This window comes from Podarcis raffonei, chromosome 8, assembly GCF_027172205.1.
Source record: "Podarcis raffonei isolate rPodRaf1 chromosome 8, rPodRaf1.pri, whole genome shotgun sequence".
Classification (NCBI taxonomy): domain Eukaryota; kingdom Metazoa; phylum Chordata; class Lepidosauria; order Squamata; family Lacertidae; genus Podarcis; species Podarcis raffonei.
The window spans coordinates 26,007,867-26,033,695 of NC_070609.1; the positions used below are offsets into that span (position 1 = coordinate 26,007,867).

Below are 25,829 nucleotides of genomic sequence, written 5' to 3' on the forward strand. Positions count from 1 at the left end.
TCCAATGAACAGGATGCTTGAAGGTCCAAGGAGAATCCAAAAGACTACAACAGGGTAAAACAATATGGTTCTCTTCAGATGTTCTGGACCACAACTTCAGCTGGCATGGTCAATAGTCAGGAGCAATGGGAGTTGTAGTCTACAGCATCTGGAGGGCAGACACTATGTTAGCTATCCCTAGACTGCAATGTTTTTGAAGCAGTGGTCACCCTGCTCTTACAGACTGGAGGAAGTGCATTGCCAATGAAATGAAAAAGGCGGCAGGGTGAGCCAGCAAAAACAAGTGGATGGGACAGAAGAAAAAATATATTTCCTTCCCTAGGGACCTAAATACTAGGCAATTAACTCAGGGGTTTTTTTTGGGGGGGTACTTTTAAGCAACTGGAAAGTTCCCGAAATAAGAAAACTGCAAGGGAAAACTCTTACCTACAACTCAGAGAAGATATTCTGTTTTTAAGATCCTTGAAAACACAGCAATGCTCTTGATTTTTAAAGAGAGTGTGGCGTGCAGTGAATATAAAAAAGTGATAGATTGGAAGTGGCTGTCCAGCCAAGACAACAGAATATGGTTTGAGTAAATGGGGAGGGGAGCAATCTACAGTTGGCATAGTCTGGCCCAAGTTTCCTAAGAGTAATGCGGACTGCAAGGGTGTACAATCACCATTTGCTTAGTGACAAAAAATTATGTGAAACCAAGGTCTTTGCTTCTGTATAATATGCATACATCTTGGCTTTGGCAAGGGTTGAGCCAAAAGACAACATAGTTTTTTTTCTGGTTAACATATTGGGGACCATGAAAGGAACAGGATTTCTCAAACCTGGTGCCCCACCAGACATTGCTGGACTAAAACAACCACCATCTCTGGCCTCTGGCCATTCTTGCTGGGACAGCTATGTATTTGAGTTCAACATCACCTTGAGCAGCTTTTCTCAACCTTGGGTCCCCAGATGTTGTTGGACTACAACTCCCATCATTCCTAGCTAGCATGACCAGTTGTCGGGGGGTTGGGAGTTGTAGTCCAACAACACCTGGTGCCCCAACTGATCTAGAGAGAACCAAGTTGGAGAATGCTGCACTACATGATGCAAGACTACAGTATGTCATTCTACTCAGAAAGACCATGGGATGCTATTGAAGGTCTTATTTCAGGGCACACATTTTCAAGGGGAGGCAAAGCAAAGATGTTTAATGGAGACAGCAATGTTACAGTCATATTTCTCCTCAACACCCACCCACAAATGGCTGCCTGCCTTGCTTCCAATTCCAAGCATAAATCCCAGAGAAGAGTTACCTGGAAGAGAAGGTCTGAGTTGGTTCAAGACAATGGCGCATTATCAACACCATCACACCCTGAAGTTGTACTGACAGCAGATTTTATGCCACCATTATTTCTGCAACCACTTGCTCCAGAGATGTGACACAAAAGACGTCAAGGTGTGTGCCATGTCCAGAGATCACTTTCCCAAACATGTCCTTTCCTTCACAAAACACAGGAATTCTGTGTTCCTAAAAGCCAACCTTAACGTAGCATTTGTCCTGGTCATGCATACCTTTCTCTCTCCGCCCTCCATTCTTACCTCAAGGAACAATGCTAGAATTTAACATAAATGAGGAGAGAACAAATGTTACGTGTATTGCGCAGGGACTCTTGGGCTTAGGTCACAATCATATTTTTTAAAAAGCCACGTTACATCAACTGTGTGGTATCCATTTGATGGCTGGAAGCAAACAGGTAAAATGGAGTCATTTAACAAAAAAGAGGAATCAACATCCTGTGCCACTTTAAAGACTCCTGCCCACCAGAAACAAGGTTTGAGAAAGGATAGGCGGCTCCACTAAGAAGTTCACAAACCCCATGGAGATTCCTCTATGCATGGCAGAGGTGGGAGGTCACACAAATGTCAAGGAAATGGGGAAGGACAACCTTGTGGAGAGCCAGCGAATCAGTTCACTTTCAGCATTCAGTCCCAAGCAGTGATGAGGCATGTCCCACATACGCCACATGCCTAACCATAGACACACAAGAAAGAAAACATTCTGGGAGAAGTTGCCGGGGGTGGGGTGGGGGAATCAGGAGTTTTCCAAAGAGCAGCAACATCAGTTCTTTTTACTAGCTCAAGTCACATAAGTCACAGAGCCCCGTGTCAGGGCCTCTCTCTATTACAGCCATTTCTCTCTCTGCACATGGAAGAAATAAAGTATTGAATACCAGGAAGTCAGTTTCTCTGCCTGGTGTCATGTTATTTTGCACCTCCAGAGTCACATGAATTAAGCTGCCCATGTTCTCTCTAGCCACTTGGTTGTGACCATGGCTTTAGATGCAGAGGCTGGGCTCATCAGCTGTCCTGTGGGCTGAAAGAGACACCAGAGAGGCCACAACTATGGGCCAATAGCTAGCAGCAGAGCAGGCAAGCCAAGCTTCAGAGACACAGATCACCGCATTAAACTTAATTCCATAATCCCTGCCCTAGTTTTACATTTTATTGAGTTTTTAAACATCCTCTCTGTAAAATGCATTCATGTAGGCAATGCCTCCCGCCGTCCAGGCCATGCAGCAGCGCTGGAGGAGGGGATGGCTACCAGTTTTACACTGCTCTCAGACAACGTGGAAAAGGAACCCCTGTACAGACTAGATTCTGCTGGGAGGCAAAACTCAACAGGCCGCGTTACCATGCTGCTCAATAGTGGAACGGGGCAAAAGGGGGGAAGAAATAGTAGCAGCAGTTTAACAAAGCCACTCTTGCCCCTGCTGACGTGTCCTACTCTGTGCATAGTGTGAAACAGTGCAGTCGTTCATCAGAGTTCAAACTGAGCAAACTAGATTTCCCTTCAAACAAAGAAACAAAAACAAAAAAAACCCCAAAATCATGGGAAGGAGAGGCAGTTCAGCTTTAGCTGGTCCGGCAGTGGACTTGCCCCTCGGAGCTGTCTTCATCATCTGAGCCTCCAGTCCCACCACTAGTCAGTCCTGTGATCCGGTAGCCCATGTTAAACAGCATCACCTCCAGTGGGTCAGCGTTCATCCGCCTCTGGTTGGCTTGGGAAGCGCCTTCCATGTCTTCCACCACTCGCCCGTTCAGTGCCTCGCTCTGCAAAGCAAGAGGAAGGGCAACAGGCAACGTTAGCTGCTCGTGCTGGGCAAACCAAAGTGGGTGGGGCTGCTTTTGGTTTTCCAAGCTTAACCCACGGCAGGCACATTGCTCTGAACATCATCATCATCATCATATTTATTACGTATACCCCACCCATCTGGCCGGGTCTCCCAGCCACTCTGGGTGGCTCCCAATGGAATAAAAAAAAAACCTCTGATAAAACATCAAACATTAAAAACTTCCCTAAACAGGGCTGCCTTCAGATGTCTTCTAAAAGTCATATAGTTATTAATTTCCTTGACATCTGATGGGAGGGCATTCCACAGGGCGGGCGCCACTACTGAGAAGGCCCTCTGCCTGGTTCCCTGTAACCTCACTTCTCGCAGTGAGGGAACCACCAGAAGGCCCTTGGTGCTGGACCTCAGTGTCCGGGCTGAACAATGGGGGTGGAGACGCTCCTTCAGGTATACTGGGCTGAGGCCTTTTAGGGCTTTAAAGGTCAGCACATGCAAGTAGCATTCAGCAACCAGGGCTAGAGGTTGCCTGTAGAAGGCAGACCCATGCATTTGTCTAATCCTTTGTCTGATCATACCTCTGGTCTGGGATTCCACAGCCGTACGACTGGATCAATGCCACTGGTGGCCAGGAAGCAGTAACTCGGGTGGGGCTGGAGGCAGTTGACAATGGACTCATCGCCTTGCAACACCCGCACCAGGTTCGTTGTTTCTTTTTCCCAGATGAAGAAGGAGCCGTCGTCAGAGCCACTGACAATGTACTGTGCATTGCTGGGAGGGGGGGCAGGGATTGTTGGAGAGAGTAAGTAGAAGAATTGAAGCAAGAGTTAGGTTTGATCATTGTAAAATGTGGACCAAACAAAATTTCCCTCAATCCCTAATTCAGCAGGCAGTACAGATGGAAGGGCAACACATAAACAGCAGAAACTCCACTCCTGACCTTGAGAGAAGTTGACATACCTGCCAAAAAAGTTGGCCTCTTTGATGTCTGTGGTGGTGTTGCAGTGGCCGCAGTATCTGAATTTGTAGTCATAGCTGCGCTCCCTCAGCACCATCTCATCATCCGAAATGGAATCTTTTCGGCCCGCTGCTCGCAGCCAGATAGGGCCGCTCCCTTTCTTGTCTTCCGCTAAAAAAAGTCAAACATAGTGTTACTTGTTTCTAGTACTTGGGAGAGCACAAGAAAGCCTTGCTGCTTCTCAGTCTACCCTACTTCACAGCGATAAATAACATCCTCTACCTAGGAAGAGTTGGACACGACTAAACAACAACAACCATATAGGAATTTTAAAGCTGGAAGGGACCTCAGAAATTATTGGATCCTGGGGTGGGGGACCTCAGGCCCGGGGCTGAATGTGGCCCTCTTAGCTTCTCAGTCTGGCCCTGATCTAAATTACACCCACCACCATACAACTGATATCTGCGCTGTTCAGAAAAACATAAAGGTATAAAAAGAAAAGTGCAGTGCTAATGCAAGTTGCAGCTGAATAGTATACCTATTCAGGTATACCTCAGAGGTTTGATAATTTAAGACAAGGAATCTAAGCCTTCACCAATGCTCAGGGCAGGATGGCAATACGCTGGCACAACAGTTCTCACCATTATCACTTTTTGAGAAAAGGGCTGCATTGATGTCCCGGTCCAGTGCATCACAAGCACTGCTATGTGCTTGCTCTGGGAATTTTCCTTTGAAGTCATCCAGACACTCCAGTGCTTCTGCCACATACTTCAGCTCAAAGAGACAGCGAGCCAGGCGGAAGTGAGCCTTCAAGTGGCATGGATTTAGGGAGATGGCCTTTAAGCAGTCTCTCAATGCATCGTAGTGATCCCCATCCCTGTAAAGGTGACAAAAATCCTAATTATTCAGTGGGAAAGCATTTCCCCTCTTGCTTCCAAAACTCATTTACCCCCATCTACTTCAGTATTCTCTGAAATGTCTGATAGCATCTCTCCAGGGTTTCAGACCTGGTCTTTCCTAGTCCTACCTGGAATGCCTGGGATTGGACCTGGAACTTTTTACATCCAAACCATGCACTCTACCATGGAGCTATGAATGAGCCCACATTTCCCTCAAAACAGAAGCACCTCTGCTTCCCTTCTACAGCAGCAAAAGCCAGACTATACTTGGTCCTGATATATGGGCACTATTGCTTGCAGAATTTTCCCAGGAGGGAAAGACATTATTTCTGTTGGGAGATAAGCAGAGGAAGGCATAAACTATCAGGGGGGGGGCTCATGTGGCTCCTCTGGCGAGAGCATTCTCCCCTCACCTTGTGCCCTCAAAATGATGTTGGACTACAGCTCCCTGGGTCATGCTGGCTGGTGCTGATGGGAGCTTGAGTCCAACAATGTCTGGGCATCATCAGGTTGAGGAAGGCTAGCCTAAAAAAGAGACAGCCCACGAGAGAGTCTGCAGGCCAGTGGCTTTAGCAGTCAGACTGACAGCTGCCTATGGAGGAAGTAATATCCACATACTCTTGAGATCAAGGAAAGGGCAGAGATATCCACAGTGCTATCCTAAGATGGCAAGAGAGGCTCATTTCATTAAGGAAAGTGGCCTCGTTTGCTTACCACTTGCGCTTCATGTAGGCAGCAGCTCTGTTTCCGTACAGCATAGCATTGCTGGAGGCTTTCTGGACAGCTTTGCTATAAAGCTGGATGGCTTGAGTCCATTGCTGACAAGCAAAAGCCTCGTTGGCTTGCAGTTTGATTTTCTCCAGATAGGGAGGCAGCTCCACCTGTGGACTTCAGAAAGGAGGGGAGGAGAGGAGAGCTGGAATATGTCAAAATAGATCCTGGCCATGGAACCCCTCCTTACCCCCCAACCTCCCTTTGATTTATTAAATTTATACTCTGCTTTTATAAAACTAAACACACTTTTATTTCAATCAGTTCTCCCAGCTGGATAAACAAGTTCCTGCCACGGAAGTCTATTCTGTATTGTTTTTTTAAAAATTATATTCTGCTGTTTCTCGTGCAGTTGTTAAGTGGTTTTTGTCGGCTTTATTATGCTTTGTACATCACCTTGAGATATATGTGGAAGATAATAGCATTAATGGCAACAACAGCAACAACTCCCAGCAGCCCCAACCAGTACAGCTGTGTTGGATGAGGCTGTAGTCTAAAACATCTGGAGGGCACCAGGTTGGTGAAGACTTGGCACAGTTTCCAGTCAAGTTGACTCTCACTCTCAGTCTCTTCAAGTAAATTCCCAGAACTTTTTGGACATGGTTTAGATCAAAAATACAAAACCATTTAAGACAATCATGTCACCTTACCTTATGTGTGCTCGCCCCTCAGACAGCCTGAAGCCGTTGCTGTGGAGATGGATGCCATTTGACACGCCATTGGTTGATGTTTTTCCGTTCTGCACCTCTTGAGTGTTGGAAAGACAAGCAAGGTGTAAGTTGCAGATAATGTACAGGCATCTTGCACATACTTGGCCATTCAGTTTCATGGACTCATCGATCCTCAAGGAGGCCAAGGGTAAAACAAAGTGCATATGTTCGAACCACCACCACCCCCTGCATCCCAGAAATAAACACTTGTAACTCACATGGAACTTGTAGCCATTCATCAAGGAGCAAGATTTCAATCTGCTCTTCCCTGGCTCACAGCTCATTGTGTAGGCCTGGTGCCCCCACCTCCAAGGACCACCCATACCAATTATACAAGGCACGTAGCTTGGGCCAAATAAGGCCACAACTTTTATTGATTACAGATGAAGGGTTTGGCAAGGCATTGGGAAGCCATTTTGACCTGCTTGCTGAGGTATTCTGTTTGGGGTCAACTCAAGGCAAAGGGGGCCTAATGACACACATCAAGTAGGCACCCCCTTCCCCCCATGGAGTTGCCAGCTTGAGAAGTGCTATGGTCCTCGCCCCCGCATGGACTTTTGGACAGATGCAGCTGCTCCTGGATCTCTGAAAACTCTTTGTCGCTAGCCTGTGCCAGGTATCTCAAAAGTCAACATCAACCAGGAATGCAGACGTGGGCATACAGCTCCCTCCAGAGGCACATTTACTTAAACTTAACAAAAAACTACAGTTCCTGGGAAAGGGAGATTGGCTATTGAACTAGCTTATGTTTGTAGTGTCCTGACATGCTAGCATTACACCACCAACTCCATGCTGTACTATTCCAAATGGGAAAGAAACCCTTAACACAGAGAGAACTGCACTATGGGTGGTAGGTGAAGTCAGCAATGTCGCTTCCATTTGCAGTGGTACAGGGAAAGAGGAAGCCTTGTGGTGCTGTTTCATTAGCTTTGTTGATTGTTCAAAGCCACTAAGTCCTGCCTCATACACTTCCCTCAGCCCTATTCCCTTTAAGCAAATAAGTGTCTATCCATTATAAACATCTGGTTTTATTGCTCTGCAAAGAGGTATGCACTGGGGAGTTACAACTCAATATAAAAAGTCCAATTTTCTGCTTTGCAACATGCTCTGACATTCCATTACGTTTATTTCTTAAACAAAGCCACAGTATGTCATAAGTTACCTACCTTGGTAAAGATCACCACTTCCAATGTGACAGCGAGTTTTGCATATTTTACTTGCATGTCATTAGCAAAAGCCACATACCAATGCCATGAATGTGACCAAAGTCAAAATGGGTATCTAATACTTATTCACCAAAAAACAATGGGGCGGAATAGCAAGGAGAGGGTCATCGCATTATCTATGGGATACTGCAAAGCCCATTAAGTAATTAAAGACTGGAATCTCCCCGGTTTGTTCAAAGACACTTAAATTACACTGATTGGGAATAAAAAGCTGTAAAATTTGCTGGAACTGAGTTGCAAGTCCTCCACACAACCACCATTCCAAGGACAACACCAGTTTTGAAATCTATGTCAACCTTCAAGAGGGCTAGAAACAGGCGGAAAGCTGGAGTGGCCACAAAGAAATGCCTTAAGAGTTGAATACAAATACAGGCGCTTTCTTCAATTCAAGATAAGTTTAGTTCGCTCACCTCCTGAAGAGTGGCATTTCTTTGGCAGGAGAAAAGTGTATGGCCGCTGCTTGTAAGTCAGATCAAATAAGTAAACCTAGAAATCAAGTGGAGGACAGTAAGTTTGCAGGCTTTACAAGCCAAGTTATGATGAAGAAATAAAAGGATTTGTTTTCTGCCAGTTACCATGAACATGCACGTGTCTAGTAGAGAGCAACTATGTCCTCTACTGGGTAATGTAAAACATGACTTCAGAACCCAAAAGGCGCCTCCCCACCCTCAAAAGATGGTCACTGGGAACTGAATGCCTAGTGATGCCTTAAGAAAGAACCATGGATTTCAGAGTTATATACAGAACAGCTTCTTCGTCATAAAACAACAAAATTATATCAGTTTATGGAAATTTTAAATCAAGCCACCTCTTTGACTTAGAAAACTGATTTGTCAGGTGAGAACAAAAGCAACCACGGAAAAACTTCCTGCATTTGGAAAAGGATTTCTTCATATGTTCCTAGGACTACATGCAGAAGCCTAGGAATGGTCCCAGAATTATCAGAATTACCAAAATGTGTCCCATGCCTTGGAGTGTGCACACACACAGCATGAATGAGTTTATTAATTTAGAGTAGGGAAGGATATAATGGCAATTTTATGTGGCTTCATACACAACAGCAAAATTCCTATTCTGAAAACCATGAGTATGATTTTTTTTAAATATACACACTGAAAAGCCAGCTTAAGTCTACAGCCTGCAGTGAAACTACCAAAAGGAAGCACCTATGGACAGAGACCATGTCACTTTCATGTTCTGTACACCAAGTCACACTTTCCTAGTACCAAAGAAAGTGTTCCTTTGCTTCCAAAATCAGATAGTGCAGGGAAGGATAAGGTGTTTGTTCATTGCCAGCGTTTCCAGGGGACCTATGATTTTCAGAGACAGTTAAGGCAGGGATAGAGAACTCTGTGCCCTTCAGATGTTGCTGGACTCCAACCCCAGCTAACATGGCCAATGGTCAGGAATGGTGAGACTTCTAGCCCAGCAACATCTAGAGGGCAACCCAAGGGATTCATGACCTTCATGGAAAGTCCCCACAGCTGTTATCTTCAGGAAACTCTCAACCCAAAGAGATTGGAGGGATGAGGAACTACTACAAAACATATGCAGTACTAGCTGCCCAGAATGAGCACTGTGCAAATCATTTAATGACTGCCAAGCAATCGTCCACATGTATGAAACCACTACCATTGAAGAGCTACCTGGCCCCGCAGTGAATGCAATGCTTTTCAGTGAAAGCAATTCATATATTTAACTTCAAGTCTATAATTAAATAGGCCCTTCCAGAGATTTATGTGGCAGCAAACCTAGATTTGGAGAAAGGAGAAGGGATGACACTTCCAGGTGCAGGGAAGTATGGTTTGATCCCAACATGTTTCACGTCTTCTTCATGGGAGCTCTTAGGCATAACCAGCACCAGTAATTCCACATAAGAGAACTATGTTTCATATTTGGTTTGATCAGAATCTTTGCTTTCTCTATTTTGCAATATTTTCTGCACTGTGGATGGGCCAAAGGCCACTCACTCCTTGTGGTGCTGACCTTGACCCCTTTGAGTTTTATCTAGGAAATCTTTTGAATGACTTTCCAGCCCTGTGAGGGTTGCTCAAAGAAATAAAATTGGGAAATGGTAACAACAACCCCCCCCCCCGAACAACCCAGTACCAAAACACCTGCCCATCAATTTCTAATGGGTAATTCATCTGTGATCCTTCTTACCTGTTCCCCTCCCATGTTGACCAAGAGTTCTGTACCATCAGGACTGAAGGTGACATATGTAGCTACCAAAACTCTCAGCCGGTTATTGTAGTCTGGCAATTTCACTGGAAGATGCCCTGAAGAATGAGAAAAAACTCAAGCATAGCTCACCTCTGCAACTTCACAGAGTGGAAGTGACCTCAGCCCACTATTACAAACTTTCAAAAGGTGCTTTACCGTAAAAGCATCTCATATTTGTGCTGGCCTTTGTAGCACCTGTCAGTTGTGATATGAAGGAGTTCTCAACTCATACTAAGCTATCAATAGTCAAGGAAATCCATGTCTGAGCCATCCACTCCCAGTCCAAGTAACTTAAAAGCACCTGCATCTCCTTAATGAGACAGCAAAACCACCATCTTTTGGAACACAAGCAGACCCCAGATTAGTCACAACACACAAAACTATCTTACCTGCTACATAGTACTGTGCTGCACCATCTGGAAGGGGTTTCTGCCGGTCACAAAATGTATGGACTCCAGCTGTGGGATTCTGTTTCATTGTTTTTCTAGCCAGAAGGAAGGAAGAGTTTAATTTTGATGATGCTGGTTTTGAGGGCAAGAAAAGTACCAAAGCTGTTAAATTAAAAAGATGAAACACAAAGAAACTACCAGGGAGCAGAGTGGGGGAGGATACTGGGACAGTCTTTGAGTTCTATATGATTAAAGAGATGGGAGAAGAGGACTGATGGAACAGGAGGCTGCTGAATTTGGGAGGCATTATCACTTGGTGTAAATTAGGAATACAGATTGCATCTTACCACAAGGAATAATCCTTCATGTGTAGTGCAACAGACAATGTTAAAGTTTGACTATTTTAAAAAAGTTTTATTTACAGACTACTGCTGTTATAAACATGGCAATTTACCAAGTTAACATCAGCAAAACAAAGAAAAATCATTGTCCCAAAGAGTTCACAATTTAGTTTTCAACTATGGGAAAAATTCAAAAGAGAGTGGAGGGAAGAAGAAGGGGGAAAAAGGCAAGCAAATGTAGCTAACACAAAATAAAATGCCATAGATTTACTTTCAATCAGGAACGAGACTTAATAGCTTCCAGTACATACAAGCCAGTGTTCTCCTGCAAGTCTTTGGTATGATGTCATACTACTGATAGCTTTGGCATTCAGGCGTAGAATTTTCAATTACAGCAAAAGCAAAGATCAAGATGTGCCCCTTTATCTCACTTTATAAAGCTGGTCTCCGCCCCCCCCCCAGTTTTTCTATGCATGTACATAAATGAATAGATTGACCACCTTTACTGTCCACATCATACTGTACAAGAATCAAGGTCTCTGAAACGAAACTGTGTGCTACATCATTCCGCCTTTTAAAAGCTGCTACGGGTCCCTCTCTTTTGTTGCAATAAACTAACCTGAATACTTTTCAAGAGTCTACTTCTCTACAACAGCCACATATATCACTCACAGCTGAACAATTTCCAAGGTTTGGACAACAGAAATTACTCATGTGACCCCGGATGCACCGTCATGTTCAAAGTGCATTATGTCCACCTTTATGGTGAGGCCATCTCATGGCAGAGTACACTCTATGGCTAAGCTTAAAATAAATGTTGGCCTTGGTTCCACAGCAATATGACTGATGGTTTGCTGCTACAAAACCAGCACAGCTAACGCTAAGGAACCTGTAGTAAATTCTGAGTTTGCAGCCCCCTCTACAGTTCATGTGAATTGGTGCAAGTCTTTCTTCTTGGTTTTACATTATTTCCCCTTCTGCCTGAAGACTTAAACCCCACCAAGCTCCAAGAATTAGCTACCGTTACCTGTGATTGTGGATCATGCGTATATCATAGATCCGTACAAAAGGCCCGCTGGCTCCCACTGCCAGGTAGTTATTGTCCTGGGGGTTGACAGTGAGACACTTTGCCTCTACAAGCTGTCCACAGTATTCCGTCAGGTCAATCAGGACCTCTGAGTGTTTGCTGTTCTCTCGCAGGTCATACTGTCTAAAAAATGAGCAAATGAAAGAGTGTTAACAGGTACATACAGAACAGAAGAAGCTACTGATAGGCATCACACACTGAGCCACCAAGGAAAGTGGGGAATTAAGGCACCAATGCTTTGTTGGTCTATTTCTTCCTACCTAAGTTTTGCTTAGGTGGGTTCTCTTTGACGAAGGCTAATTGGCAGAACACACATTTTGCATGGAAAAAGGTCACAGGTGCAATTTCTGGCATTTCCAGTTAAAGGTTTAGAGAAACAGGCCAATGTGAAGTCTCTGCCAAAGACTATGTAGAGCTGCTGCCAGACTTAGCAGACAGTACAGGGCTGAATGGGCCAATGATCAACACAGTACAAGGCAGCATTGCACCTCTTACTGAATTTGGCTTCAAACAGTTCTGGCTCTCACACCACACCACACAAGCCTGGGAACTGCAGTACTGTAACATCCAAGAGAGAGTTCTTAGCAACCTCACAAAATTCACTGCCCTTGGTAGGAAGAGCTATCGCTCTTCAGATAAGAAAGCACTTGTACCTAATCAGCCCATCCTCAGCCGCACTCCAGAAGGTGTTGGGCCACATGGGAGCTGTGGCAATACGCTTGACTCTGTTTTTGTGATCCCCAAACATATGGATCGTTTCTTTAACCGTCAAGTCGTGGACATGCACCTTGGAATCGGCAGCCCCAGTGATAAGTATCCGATCCTCTGCATGTGGTAAGAACTGTGGAGAAACAAAGCAAGATTTTCAAAGCATGGATCTTCCAACACAACCACAACACTTTCGCCTCACAACAAACAGGCATCCTATTGCCTGCTTAGGATAGTGCCGCTGAGCAGCCCCATTTGATTGGCTTTGGGTTGTATCCAATGTAGCACTAAATGAAAATCACTTAGTGGTCTGCTTGTTCCGCTGGCAAAGTGTTTTGCACCAGGGGAATGTTGTTGCACAAGGTAATGCACAAGCGGGTTGCTGGTAACCTTGTGCAGTTTATTGTACAACAATCTGTTGTGCAATGAATTTCTGCTGCTAACGCAAAAGAACTTACACTTATAGACAAAGAACACTGGATACATCCCATAACTGATAAGTGCCCACCTCCAGTGAAATTTCTAGTATTTCCTAAGAGTGCTTTTAGGACAAATACAAGAGGAGGAAACCCAAGCATGCAAATGTTTCCAGGGCACATAAACTACATACATGTACACTCTTGTGTGTTGACGGGGGGGGGCAGGGAGAATTAAGCACATTAGGCTCTGTGTGTGTGTTTGTGTGTGTGTTGGTGCATATGCTCATGTCAAGTTCAATGTGCAAATGGCCAGGAAGGCAGGTACACCATGGTGATAGGATTGGTATAATCTCAAATCTCAACCCCTCACAATTCAGGGCCAATTGGGGAGGCAGGGAAAGCAGGAGGGCCGTTTGGCCCCAGGCCTCAAGCTAAAGGTGGATAAATCTGTCTACACTCTACACTCTGCCTCCACAGTCTGAGGCAGCAACGTTTCTGAATAGCAGCTGCTGGAAATTGGGGGGGGGGGTGCTCTTGTGCTCAGATCCGGCAGGCATCTGGGTGAAAGCTGTGAGAATCAGATGCTGGATAAGATGAGCCATTGGCCTGATCCAGCAAGCTTTTCTTATGTTCTTAACATCCAGAGGACCACAGCTTCCCCAGTCCAGCCTTAGAGATACACCCTGATCCAGCAAGGAAGAACCACATATCTGTATGTGTTGAGCTGCTACAATGCTAATCTGGCACCCACTATATATTTGAGAAATGCGTATGAGTAAGTACATCACCATGCAGGACCCACTAGTTGCATACAACAAGGAGTGTCCTGATGCGGACTGGAACCACCACATATATTTTCTTCTTTTGCAAATTGTTTTCAGGGGTCTTGTGGTGGTGTGTTTTTTTCCAAAAAAACAATCAAGCAGTATATAAATTTTATGAAATAAATGATTGTTACTTTTGGTCAAACTGTGGGTTATTTTGTCTGCCCTACTAAGTGATAATTTTATAATAATTTTATAAGTGGCATGCTCAAATATAAAAGAACAGAAATGGAAGACTGAGAGATAAAAATGGTGACAAAGGAAATCCACCTATTCAGACAGCACAGCACATGACATCCTGCTTTATGCTGAACTGGAGCATCCCAGAGAAGTGTGATAAGTATGCACAATACATTGCCCAATTCACTCATTCACCCAGAGATTTGTAGCTACCACACATCATTCAGCATATACAGGAAAAACATCACAACTTGGGGCTTGTGCTTGCCTCTACCATTATCTGTGTGGAGCTGGTGTCTGTACATTCATTCTGATGTCAGCAAGGGAGTCACACAACTGCAAGCTTCACTTTTCAATCTGTGCAGCCACCTTTCCCCTCTTTAGCCTCAGCTGAATGTGGACTGGATGAACCAGTCACATGAGTCTGTCACTATAAACACAGCAGCTGGTGCGCATGCAATGAGCTACGAGAGAAAACCCATGCAGGCCATAATAGGCATGCCAGAAGTTTGTGCTGATGACAGCTATTTCACACCACTGGTATACTGACTGGGGAATGAGGAAATAACAACACTGACCACCCAAAAACAGTCCAAGTCTGGGCCATGTAAAAATAATTGAAGCAGAGACAGCCCTACCATGAGGATTTGGAGTGCCATTAATGGCAGCAGAGTGGAATACAGATTATTTGACCCACAGGGCACAACCAACTGGGAGGTTCTCTGGGACAAGTGCTATTGAAATGGGCAACAGTTGTGGAACAGCACCATCAGTCAGGCATCATTTGAATTATTCACCTCCAAATGCCTGGGGCTGTCCCTGGGTCTGAGACACTGCACAATAGATTTGTCACAGCAGTGTCCAGTCTGCTGCCCAATGCTGAAGATTTACCAGTTCTCCTCTGTTTCAAATATTCAGACTGCGAGTGCCGTTGCTTGTGTAGCCAGCCAAGTACACGAGGTTTTGAGCCTTGCTTGCTGGGGCTGATGGGAGCTGCAGTTTAGCAACATCTGGATAGCTGAATACTCCCCACTGAAGGCTTAGAGGAATCACAAGGTTTGCAGAAGAGCAAAAACTCAAAACAGCAACAACAAAACCCTTAAAGGGAGGCAGGGCGACCCTAAAATTGGCCTACTGAGGAATAAATGTAGGCAAGAAATGTTGCATAAATGTTGAGTGCAGGGGACAATAGAATGGAATGGCTGGAATCCTGAACAGCAACACTCCTCACTGTGACATGTTGTTGCATGACCCATTCGTAAATGCATACTGCTTAAAGAGACCATTTCCCCTCTGCTCATCCTTTCACCACTTTGTCCAAAACCCACTCACCTTGACTGAGAATATGTTTGCTGTATGTCCTGTATGCATGGAGAGGAGCTTCTTATGGTGCAGCGGGTCCCACACTATCGTGTGCTGGTCATCAGAGCCAGAGGCCAGCAAACTGAGAAGTCAAAGGAGACAAAGCGTTATGAGCTTTGCTGCCCATGAAAACAACTCTGATCTTCTATATTGTTCCACATTCATTTGCAGGAAGACCTCAGGTGCAAGTGCAACCTGGGACACTCTAGAATCTATGTAGGTTTGTGGAGCACACAGCAAGGAATTAGAAGGAGAAGAAAATGACTCCACTATCAGCATGAAAATTGACAGGAAAGATAATGGCAAATCATCAGCTGACAATTTGTGGAAAGTGCCCCATACCTCCAACTAATGCCTTTTGATTTAAACTGTTCCCTTGGCCAGATAAGCTTTCCATAGACATTTAATGGAGTTGTCTATTCTTCCCTACTGTACTTTCCCCACAATACAAGGACTTGACTTACAGTTAAGAAAGTACTTCCAGCATCTCATGTCAAACATGGTCCACAGGTTCTATTCCAGCAAGTCTCCAGGTTGTACTGTGCAGCCTGCCTTTATATAGCTTACAGTATGTTATGGTTAACATAACTCCCACCTCCCAGAATTTAATCCAGGCATGAAGATGTTGTTGGACTGCCATTCCCACCCTCCTGAACCTTTGGCCATCCTGGCTGGGGCTGATAGGAGTTGGGAATGTATGTTGCTTATTTCATCTTATTTTTTATATATCATAAATTTTATACACAGCTTGATTGTAAAAAAAATTCTGAAAGCAGTTCTGGAGATCTACAGATTCTCCACTCCCAATTTAATCCTTTCTGAAAGTCACGACATTGTATTGCAAGAAATAACATAGTAAAATTTGTCTTGCTGGATTAAGCCAAGGTCTCATCCAGTTCAGCATTTAATTTCAAATAGCAGCCAACCAGATGTCTTCAGAAGCTCACAAGGAGGGCATAAAGGCAATGGCTTCTCAGTTTGACAGCTGCTAGCCACAGCATGAATGTGCTTGATCTACACTTTAAAAACGAATGAAAAATTGCTGCTGGAAGTGGGAAGACTATAGCAAAGGCACCATTTGGCTAAGCAAGAGAGCAAAATGGAAAGTGGCCCCATCGTAAACTCAGTTGCGCATCACATTTTACAGAGTTCCCTCCGCTGGATACATGCTACAGTCATCCTTTAAATTTTAAGACATACTTACTTTCCCTTTTCATTCCATTCAAGGCAGTTGACACAGCCAGTATGACCCTGAAAGAGTTATACAAGGTAATGCAAAGTGTTATACAAATTTGAGATTTTACAGAATTCCAAGACGGGGATAAAATAAAATATCACACTATTCGGACATGTCCAATTCCACTTGTAGTTTTAAGTTCTCAGACCCTCATTTGGATGTATAGTGTGAGTTGTCCCTTGTCACTCCCTTTACTACTCATAATGTGCTTGCTTGCACATACTTCATGAAAACAATCTTCCCACACCACGACTAACAAGAGTAAGTTGCAGGAAATGCAAAGCAGCCCCCACTAACTCCAGAAGATCTTTCTCGGAACCTCTGGCACCTTCCAGATCTTGTTGGACTATAACTCCCAAGAGATGAGAGAGAAAGGAATCCTCAAGCCCCATTTCACTAACCCTTTATCGTTGGCCATGCTAGCTGGGGCTGGTGGTGAGTTGGAGTTCAACAATAACTGGAGGTTGGAGAAGACTGCTCTAGTCTAGAGCAACTGAGACTCAGTGCTAGAGGTGACAACAGACAGCCCATGTGTCAGCACAGCCACTGCTGAATCCTTATAAAATGAAGGAGCAATGTAAAGAACATTTGGCCAACTGTCATGGATGCTTTAGCTGATTCCTGCATTACAGGGGGTTGGACTAGATGACCCTTGCAACTCTACAGTTCTATGATTCTATGATTTCCGATAGAAAGGAAAGGGTGCCGAACTCTCCTTGTCCTATGAAAGGTCTTCTTCCCAACGGAGCCCCACCAGAAGAAAGGCAGCTAGGAAGGTGGTTTCAGACAGGGAAGTGTACTGGGCAGGGGGTAGGCTCAACAACACCCTCTGTCGTCTCAATGCCCTTCAAAAATCATGTCCACCTCTGATATTTTAGGGATTCAACATGACTGTAATTGGGTTGTGATACAGATACATCAAGTTCCGACAAGTTATCTGGCGCCAACCAGTGTGGGGCGGCTACTGAATTGCCACCGCCTGCCAAGGAACTTGCTGTCTGCAAAAGCCCATGCTCCTGTTTAAAAAGCCTTAGTTCAGTAAAATAAGGAGGATGAGAGACAAGGTGGCCATGTGGTCTTTTTACCTTAAAAAAACAGCCATGAATCATGGACATTTGAGGGAAGTAGGTTCATAATGTCACTTTCTAATGAAATGAGCCTTACAACTAGGTAACCTCACATAGGATTAGACTGCTTGGCTGATACTCACAGGATACTGACGCTTTAGATCTAGCTGAGATTTGCATATCACAAACACATAGGTAGGTGCTCAATTCTTTTAGCAAAGACCTAGCTCTTGGAAGGGGGAAATCCAGACTAAGGATGGACAACCTCTCCAAGCACTCTTGGGCTCCAGCTCCCATCATCCCAGACAGCATGAGCAATGGTCAGGGATGGCAGCAGCTGGAGTCCCAACAACACCTGGAGGACAAAAGATTCCCCATCCCTGAAAGATTAAAAATGGTGGCACTTGAAGGGCATCACAAATCCATGTGGTCCTTTGCCAACACAAAATGTTAAATAAATGCAAAACGTGTCAGAAGAGGAACACCAATCCTTGAGAGGGAAACTGGATTTTCATTAGCGTTCAGCAGCTGTCATTGTAAGGGGAGGAGCTGTACTTCAGTTCCTCCAGCACTTGCAACTTACCTGCAGCTCTGCCTCCAAGCCCAGGCGCTGGATGAAGGGGTCAGTGACATGATAGTGTCGTTCAAAGCTGAGGGCACCCTTCTCCTATAAAGAGCAAATGGATATCATGCCTTACTATGTCAGGAATCAATATGTGAGCTCTTCAATCTAACTCTATACCATTCCAACAGAAGGCACAGTGTTACGATAATCCATGGAGGCCCTTTTCCAAGTGCCCCCACAAACCAGGGTATGGAGGGTGGCTGTGAAGGAGAGGCGGCAGCCGAGCTGTGGAATGATGGGAAGCCCGTTGCTTCTTCTCCTTGCTGTTGCTTTGAGATCTTCTGAGGAGGTTCTTCTTCTTGTTTCACAACCGGGGAAGCTCCATATTTAACAATGTGAGACACATGGGTGGCCATGACTGATGGGATTCTGGCACATAGTGAAGACTTCTTTGCTCTCCGGAAACTTTCAGAGGTCATGTTTAGTTTAATTTCAAGTGTCCCCACCACCACCACCACCCGGCAGCTTCTAGTCTGTTTGCATTTAATATTGCTTGTTATCATTTTTAATTGCACTTTGACTGCTTTTGTAAGTCCTACAGATATAAGAGGTTTGAGAGTTTGTCTATCTTGCAACCAATCAGTATATAAATTTAAATAAATAAATATTTGTTTTGATGTAAGCCACCTTGCACATATTTGACAAAAAGCAACATACAATAATGCAAAATAAATTAGATAAATGAGCCTTCTGTGGTGGTGCCCTAATTGCAGAATGCCCTCTTCTCACAAGTACAGCTGTCATCATTCTGATGTCAGGTTATTTTCCGGAGACATTTTAAGTGAATGGTTGTTTTTTGATTGCCTTTGTCTGTTTCAAATTGTATTTTATTGTTGTGCATCTGGTTGTTTTATTTATGTTTTGTATTCCACCTGCTTATCTGTACAGATGACAGTTGGGCTATGAAGTAAAATACATATATACCTGTTCATTGCCTTCTCCAAGTGGGCTAGCAGCAATGAGAGTGATAAGACAGAGCACAAACACACGCTCTCTCTGGGCAGTTGTGCCAACTGTGTCCAGAGGGTGAGGGCAAGTGACTGGGCAGTGGCAGGGCAGAGGTGCTACAGTCATTCAGCAAGGAAAGCCTTCAGAGGGAATTTTGCCCATCTTCTACCCCTCTCAAAAGAACCTAGAGCCAGTACTACTGACAGCCAAACCATGGTTTGGCCATGACATCTGATCTGAGCTTAAAACATTAAAAGTATGTTTTCTGAGACCAACCAAACTACTCCAACTGCCTTTCAAGTTCATTATCTTCCTCCCTCCCTTTAGCACAAGAGGTACCTTGAGCTGCCTGTGGATGAGGTCTCTAGTAATGTTTGCTTTTGCCATCTTCTCACAATAGGGCTGACGAAAGCAAGCTAGTGGAGGTGTTGCTGTGCATCCGAGCATTCCAGTAGAGTTCGTGTCCATACAGAAGGCATTGAAATTACCTGTGGTCAAATAAGGGGGGTGGGGAAGAGAAGATTTTTTTATTATTTATACAGAAAATCATGATATGATGGCTACGGTCCTCTCCTGCTTTGACTCACCGCCCTCAGCAAATGGCATTTGGAAGACGACCCTGAACCTGAAAATTCCATTTAGCTATTAGGGCTTGTAGTCATTGATAACATCACCTCCATATTGCTGTCTTTCCTAACCACATTTTAAAGCCATCTAAACACACAGCTATCACAACACCTTGTGGCTCAGGTCCTACACCACCTTCTCCCATTCAAGCAAGGTCATTAGTTCCCACCACCTCTCCCCTTAGCCCTACCACTATGATCTCCCCTCTCCCCCATCAGCCGCCTGAATCCATCACTCACATTGGGAGATAAGAGCCCTGCTGGATCCAAACAAAGGCCATCTAGTTCAAGCAACCTCACTCTCCCACAGTGACCAACCAGGTGCCTCAGGAAGCTCGTGAAGCAGGGCAGGAAGGCAACATCCCCTTTCTGCTCTTGCTCCCCAGCAACCTGCATCCACTGGCATGCCACCTATGAACCTCGAGGTTTACGATAGTTGCGACAGCTGAGGTAGTCCAGGCAATTGAAACTTCAAGACTGGATTACTGCAATGAACTCTATGTGAGGCTTCCCTTGTGGTTGGTCCACCAAGTGGGATCCTGTTAGCATTTTACACCTCTGCTCAAAGATCTGCACTGGCTACCAATTTGCTACTGCACCCAGTTCAAGGTTTTACTATTAGTATATAATGCCCATAACAGCTTGAGGCCAGTTGACTTGAGGGATTGCCCCATATGTGCCTTGCCCCATATGTGTCACTTCTATCTGTGTAAATTTAACAAGCGCTATATAACATTTGCTCCACATCCATGAGTCGATCTTTCAGCATGACAGCACCTACGCTTTGGAACACCCCGACTATTAATAATAGACAGGCACCTTAATCATGCTGTTCTAGATACCGACCAATTTTTTTTTTTTTTTTAGTACAGAAAACCTATCTGGACATAAGTCAGGTGCGTAAAATGGTTTTTAAATCCTGCTGGTTTTATCTGTATATTACTGATAATTACTTTAGTATTTTGTGTGGAAGGCTGGGAGATTTTTGGATTAACCATCTCAGGCCCTATGACTGGCAGGGGGGGCCCTGTTGCTACCTGCGTGGCATAAACCCATTTATGGGAGGTCTGGTGAGGTCTGCATCCCTCACTGCTTAGTTTAAGGAGGAAATTTAAAAGCATTCCTGTTTACCCAGGCATTTGATAGCTCAAAGAAACCGTTCCTGGCAACCTTGAAATTATTAGCCAAGAGGATAAGGATTGTTTTAAACTGTTTCTAGATGTTTACAGTGGTACCTCGGATTAAGAACTTAATTCATTCTGGAGGTCTGTTCTTAACCTGAAGCACCACTTTAGCTAATGGGGCTTCCTGCTGCTGCTGCCGCCACCGCGATTTCTGTTCTCATCCTGAAGCAAAGTTCTTAACCAGAGGTACTATTTCTGGGTTAGCGGAGTCTGTAACCTGAAACATCTATAACCTGAAGTGTCTGTAACCCGAGGTACCACTGCAATTGTTTATAAATGTTTGATTGATTTTAGATCTTTTTACATGCTTAAATGTTCATTTTTAATCATATTGCTTTTTCACTGGTGTGTTTGCTGCGCTGGGTTCCTTTGGGAAGAACCAGATATAAATTTAATAAAGATAAAATTTCTAATTCAATAAATTTTGTTCCCCCACCCCACTAGCTTTATATATATCCCTGCGTATTAGTCATCACTTATCTTGACCTGCTAGCTACATACTTGCTGTGAATTGTGATCCTCTCTCAATTCCACTACCTATAATCTGTTAGCGTGAGGCAAAACTGTAGGAAGGAATGCGAGCAATGCAACCAACCACTGAAGCAAGGAAAAACAGCCTATATCAAGATAGGCTTTTCCTCATTTTTGTAAAAGTGCACTTGATCTTTGGCTGTGCCATGCATCATGCATGCAAACAAACAAGCTGCAGTGCTCACTCAAGATAACTGATCATGCACAGAAACCCCAAGGGGCTTGTTTAATGGTAGAAAGGAATGAAGAAGCTAGGACACCATCTCTCCACAGAGGAACAGTTGAAGACTTGGATGCCTCTTCAGGATGGGATTCAGCCAGCATTGCAATCCGTGCTCAATGGAGTCCAGCCTCAGAGAAACGCATGGCAGGCTTGGTGACAGGGGACAGAACTTGACAGCCATTCTGTCCCATACTGATATAATTATGTCTGGCTGTCAGCCTCTACAGCAAGAAACTATGCTAACCACTCAAAAGAAGCCTAATAGCCCAAAGGAGCTCTCACTTTTGAAAGGGAGAAGAAAGATACCGTAGTTGGCCAAGACACAGTGCTCCAATGACATGAGAAGGGGAAGTAAAGGGTCAACTCACCCACCCACTTTTGGAGGCTTTCTTCTCAGTCCATGCAGATGTGTTTCCTGAAACAGACTGAGCATGTGGCATGGGAAACTGGATGCCTGACTAGGATTGCTACACTGCCACATTAAAATGCTGCCTGTTCCTTTAAAAGGCTACAATCCTACACACACTGACTTGAGAGCACATCTCACTGAACAGAGCAGAATTTACTGGTACGCCTGAATAGCCTGTATGGAATCAGGCTGCAAGTAGGACAGAATGCAATTGCTGTGTCTACAGTCCTGTTCCTCCACTTATACTGTCACTAATCCTCCTCAATTGTCTGCAGTGTGGTGATAACTGCTTATAGGCCCACTCTTCACATCAATTTGGTTGGTTGTCACAAGATACAGAGACTTTTCAGTAGTGGCCCTGTCACTGGGGAATTCCTTCCAATGGATGTATGATTGGCTCCTTCTCTGGCTGTTTTTAAATTATTCTTAAGGCCTTGATAATTTCTATCTATTTTTAACTAAACAAGGCTGCCAAATCACAATTTAACTGGCACTATTTTCTTTATGTAACATGTTAGATGGCTACCCTTTGTTTTAAATCACTGTTATGCTTCTAAACATGATCTACCTTTGAAGAGTTTTTGACCCCAAAAGATGGAATAAACATACTCCAAATAGTAAAATAAATCTGTCAATCATACCACCAAGCCAAGTATGATTGGCAACTATACTTGTGCTGTAGTGAGCTCTATGGATCTTCTAATGTAACTTATCACAGGCATGCTGAAGATCTGCATTCACAACAAGATGATGCCTATAAGCACTTTTCCATCTTCATATTCAGTCATGCGATTCATCCACCAGTAGTTGAACACATTCCCATATAGGCTGTCAGCCAGTATTGAGCCAAATGATGTTTCCCAACTTCCTTTAGCACAGGTAGGCCATTAAGCCTCACACTTGCTAGATACACTCATTTAACACATAAAACATTTAATCTAGATTGGCTTTACAGGTTAATGTTTGAGCTTGTTCTACCTCTTTTCTGATGCTGTCAGAGGCACATATGTGACATGATTTCATACCTATTTTTTTAATGTTTGCCATTACAATAAAAAGCAAGCACAGGTTTAATTCCCCCCATGAGGTCGACATGGAAACATGTCAATAAAAAGAAATACTGCACTCTGCTTTGTACAAATGCCCACACTCACAGCAGAAAGCAGGGCACAGAGCTTTTCAAAAGCCCAGAATTGCATGAGCGAAATAAACCTACTTTGGATACCAATTGACAACAAAAACCAACCCAGTTTAAAATTATGCACTAAAATGGTAGTTAAGGAGCATGCTTTAGGAAGGGGATGCAGGGTGCAAGATATCATTGGCCAGGCAGCAGGGAAATGGGCATCAAGGAAAGGTATTTGGAAGTCAGAAGTTAGCAGTTAGCACACATTTCCTCCACAGCTAAGAAAATGCAAGGAGGCCCTCAGCACAACATTCACTTCTACCTCACTTCCCCATGCATAAAAAAGTGGGATGGGAACAACCAAGGGTTCACAACTGTTGGGGTTACAACTATGAATAATATTAAAACTACTGTAGAATTTAAGAACTTATCAAATTTAGGAAGGACAATTTTCTGACAGAAGAGGCAAGACAGGAAAGAAACAGTAGCAAGGCAGTAAACATAAGATACAAAGACAGGCAATACTAGCAATGAGAGGAGGGCTGGTGTTTGTGTGTCTGTGTCCACATAGAGCACACAGATTGCTCTTTTTCCAAACCTCCTTCCTGCTCACAATCACAATGCTGAACACATACAAATATTGCCAGACCTTTATCATTTTTACAGCTGGCACTGTATTAAAATAATGTGTTCCAAGGACAGCAAGAGAAACAACTATTCTATGGTCAAGGTAGGGACAGTCGTTCTATGCTAACTGATCTGAGATGTTTGCCTCAACATTACCTATTAAAGTCTTGTGATACCTCATATTGTGGCAGAAGCTTTAATGAACTTGGCTTTTAATTCTGCTAACAAAGTGGGCCTTACTCTATTAAAATTTGGGTGATAGCTCCCTGGCAGAGCACATCCTTTCCTGCAGAACCCCCAGCATCTCTAGGTAGGGCAGGAAGAAAGCCCTAACTGAAATCCTGGCGAGCTGCTGCTGATAAGGGGTGGACACTTCTGAGCTAGATGGATCATTGGACTGATTCGGTATAATGCAGCTTCCTATGTTCCTTGAAGGTCCTCAGCTCACAATATGCAGCATCTCCACAGAGGGCCAGCAAAGACCCATTCGAAACCCTGGAGAGCCACTGCCAGTCAGCATAGAGAATACTGAGCTAGATGGACTCTGCATGAAGGCAACTTCCTACCTTCCTTAAAAGCTTCCCCCACAGTGAATCTGCTGGGGCCACAAAGCACACCATCTCTTTACGAAGGGGAAGAGGGAGTTCGTTGCTGTGTGAAAGACTAACCCTGGAATTTGCTAGGAAGAGAGAGAGAGAGAGAGAGACTCAAAAGGGGGGGGGGGGAGAAACCTGGAGTGAGCTGTGCACCAACTTCCCTTGAACACAGTGGGAGGTTGCAAAAGCAGCCAGAGGAGCTACATGCTTATTCGAAACCCAAAATGCTGCGGTCCATTTTGTGCCCCTGTAAATTCACGTGGGGAGGAAACGTGGGGGGGGGGGTTGAAACAGACTATGGGGCAATAGGTTATTACGGAATCAAGGAAGTACAGGGGGGCGGATCGTGTGTCACTTGGAGGGGGCATCTACCTTTGGAGAAAAAGAAGTGGGGAGGGGGGAGCTGATATCTCTCACGGGGAAGGAGGGAAGGAAGGGGGGGTCACGGGAGTTACCTGTCAGGCCTCCTCAGGGCAGGCTCAGCAGCCGCAGCAGCCAGTGGACGAAGCCCCTGAACTTCCATGCAGGGGGGCGGCCCGAAGCCCGAGCCAGGGCAGGGGCCCCTCTGGGAGGTGAGTGGCTGGGTGGCAGCCTGAGCCGGTCGCCAGGCTTCGCAGCCCCGGCCTGGCTGGGACCCGAGCCCTCCGCGGCCCCCTCCTCTGTTTATCCCCTCCAGCTGTCTGGGGCTCCAGCTAACGCCACCTCCTTCTCCCACCGCCCCCCTCCCCTTTCTCCGACTCGGACCGCAGAGCGCCTGCGCGACGCTAACTGCGCCACCAACCCCTATCCCCGCGCCGGCCCCTCCGCGGCGCGAGCGGCGTAAGGGCGCTTCGGGAATAGTGCGTCCTCCCTTGACGTTAAACGTCCAATTGGCTGTGCTGGGAGTGACGGCCGGAATGGCCAAAGGGGAGGCCGCTGACTGGTTGGAGGCTCGGGCCAATCTGCGCACTTAGAGTAACGTAAAGGGGAGGGGGAGGGGCCGGCGTACCAGGGGCAGAAGGGGATGCTGGGAGTTGAAGTTTGCGAAAGAGGGAAATGGGCTCTCCTTCCTAGGCCAGCGGGAGGAGGAGGAAATCTTCAGGGCAGAAACCCGCCTTCTCTATGAAAGCCGCCTGGGGGAGCTTCGCGACTAATTTTTCTTTTCTCTTTTTTCTTTTTCTTTTGCTTGTAGTACTGTGCATGGTTACCTAGGATGTAAGTTCTGTCGAACTCTGTTGTGTTTACTTTAGAGTAGAACTGTAGGTGTCCGCCGGAAATGCCTTTTTTAAAATAAAAAAGTCGTAGGAATTGACTTTTTTTGTTTTAATTTTTTAAAATTTACTTTTATAAGAGAGAAAACAATAGTAGCAAGAGATGAAAATTTAAAAGATTAAAAGCAAATTGATAAATAGGCACATAGAATAAGTACAGTTACATAAAGTCCATG

General features: G+C 44.8%; 1 protein-coding gene across 1 annotated transcript; it reads right to left on the reverse strand.

Moving 5' to 3' along the window:
* Positions 1-1,158: 1,158 nt before the first annotated feature.
* WDTC1 (WD and tetratricopeptide repeats 1) lies at positions 1,159-25,121 on the reverse strand. The gene is made up of 16 exons (XM_053398657.1): positions 24,859-25,121; positions 19,421-19,569; positions 18,092-18,175; positions 16,409-16,455; positions 15,175-15,286; positions 12,365-12,552; positions 11,652-11,834; positions 10,284-10,378; positions 9,835-9,950; positions 8,082-8,157; positions 6,386-6,482; positions 5,679-5,852; positions 4,707-4,942; positions 4,068-4,236; positions 3,686-3,878; positions 1,159-3,090 (listed from the first exon to the last, which is right to left on the reverse strand). The coding sequence occupies exons 2-16, from the start codon at positions 19,547-19,549 to the stop codon at positions 2,893-2,895; spliced, it is 2,097 nt and encodes a 698-aa protein (XP_053254632.1). The 5' UTR covers positions 19,550-19,569; positions 24,859-25,121; the 3' UTR covers positions 1,159-2,892.
* Positions 25,122-25,829: the final 708 nt, after the last annotated feature.

What these genes read in the sequence shown, in the direction of transcription:
- WDTC1 (XM_053398657.1), bottom strand. Translation starts at nt 19,549, where the DNA reads ATGGACACGAACTCTACTGGAATGCTCGGATGCACAGCAACACCTCCA. An exon ending in TCATCCACAGGCAGCTCAAG is followed by an intron (nt 18,176 to 19,420) that starts GTACCTCTTGTG and finishes TGCTCTTTATAG; the next exon opens with GAGAAGGGTGCCCTCAGCTT. An exon ending in TTTCTCAAAAAGTGATAATG is followed by an intron (nt 4,237 to 4,706) that starts GTGAGAACTGTT and finishes GACTTTTTTTAG; the next exon opens with CGGAAGACAAGAAAGGGAGC.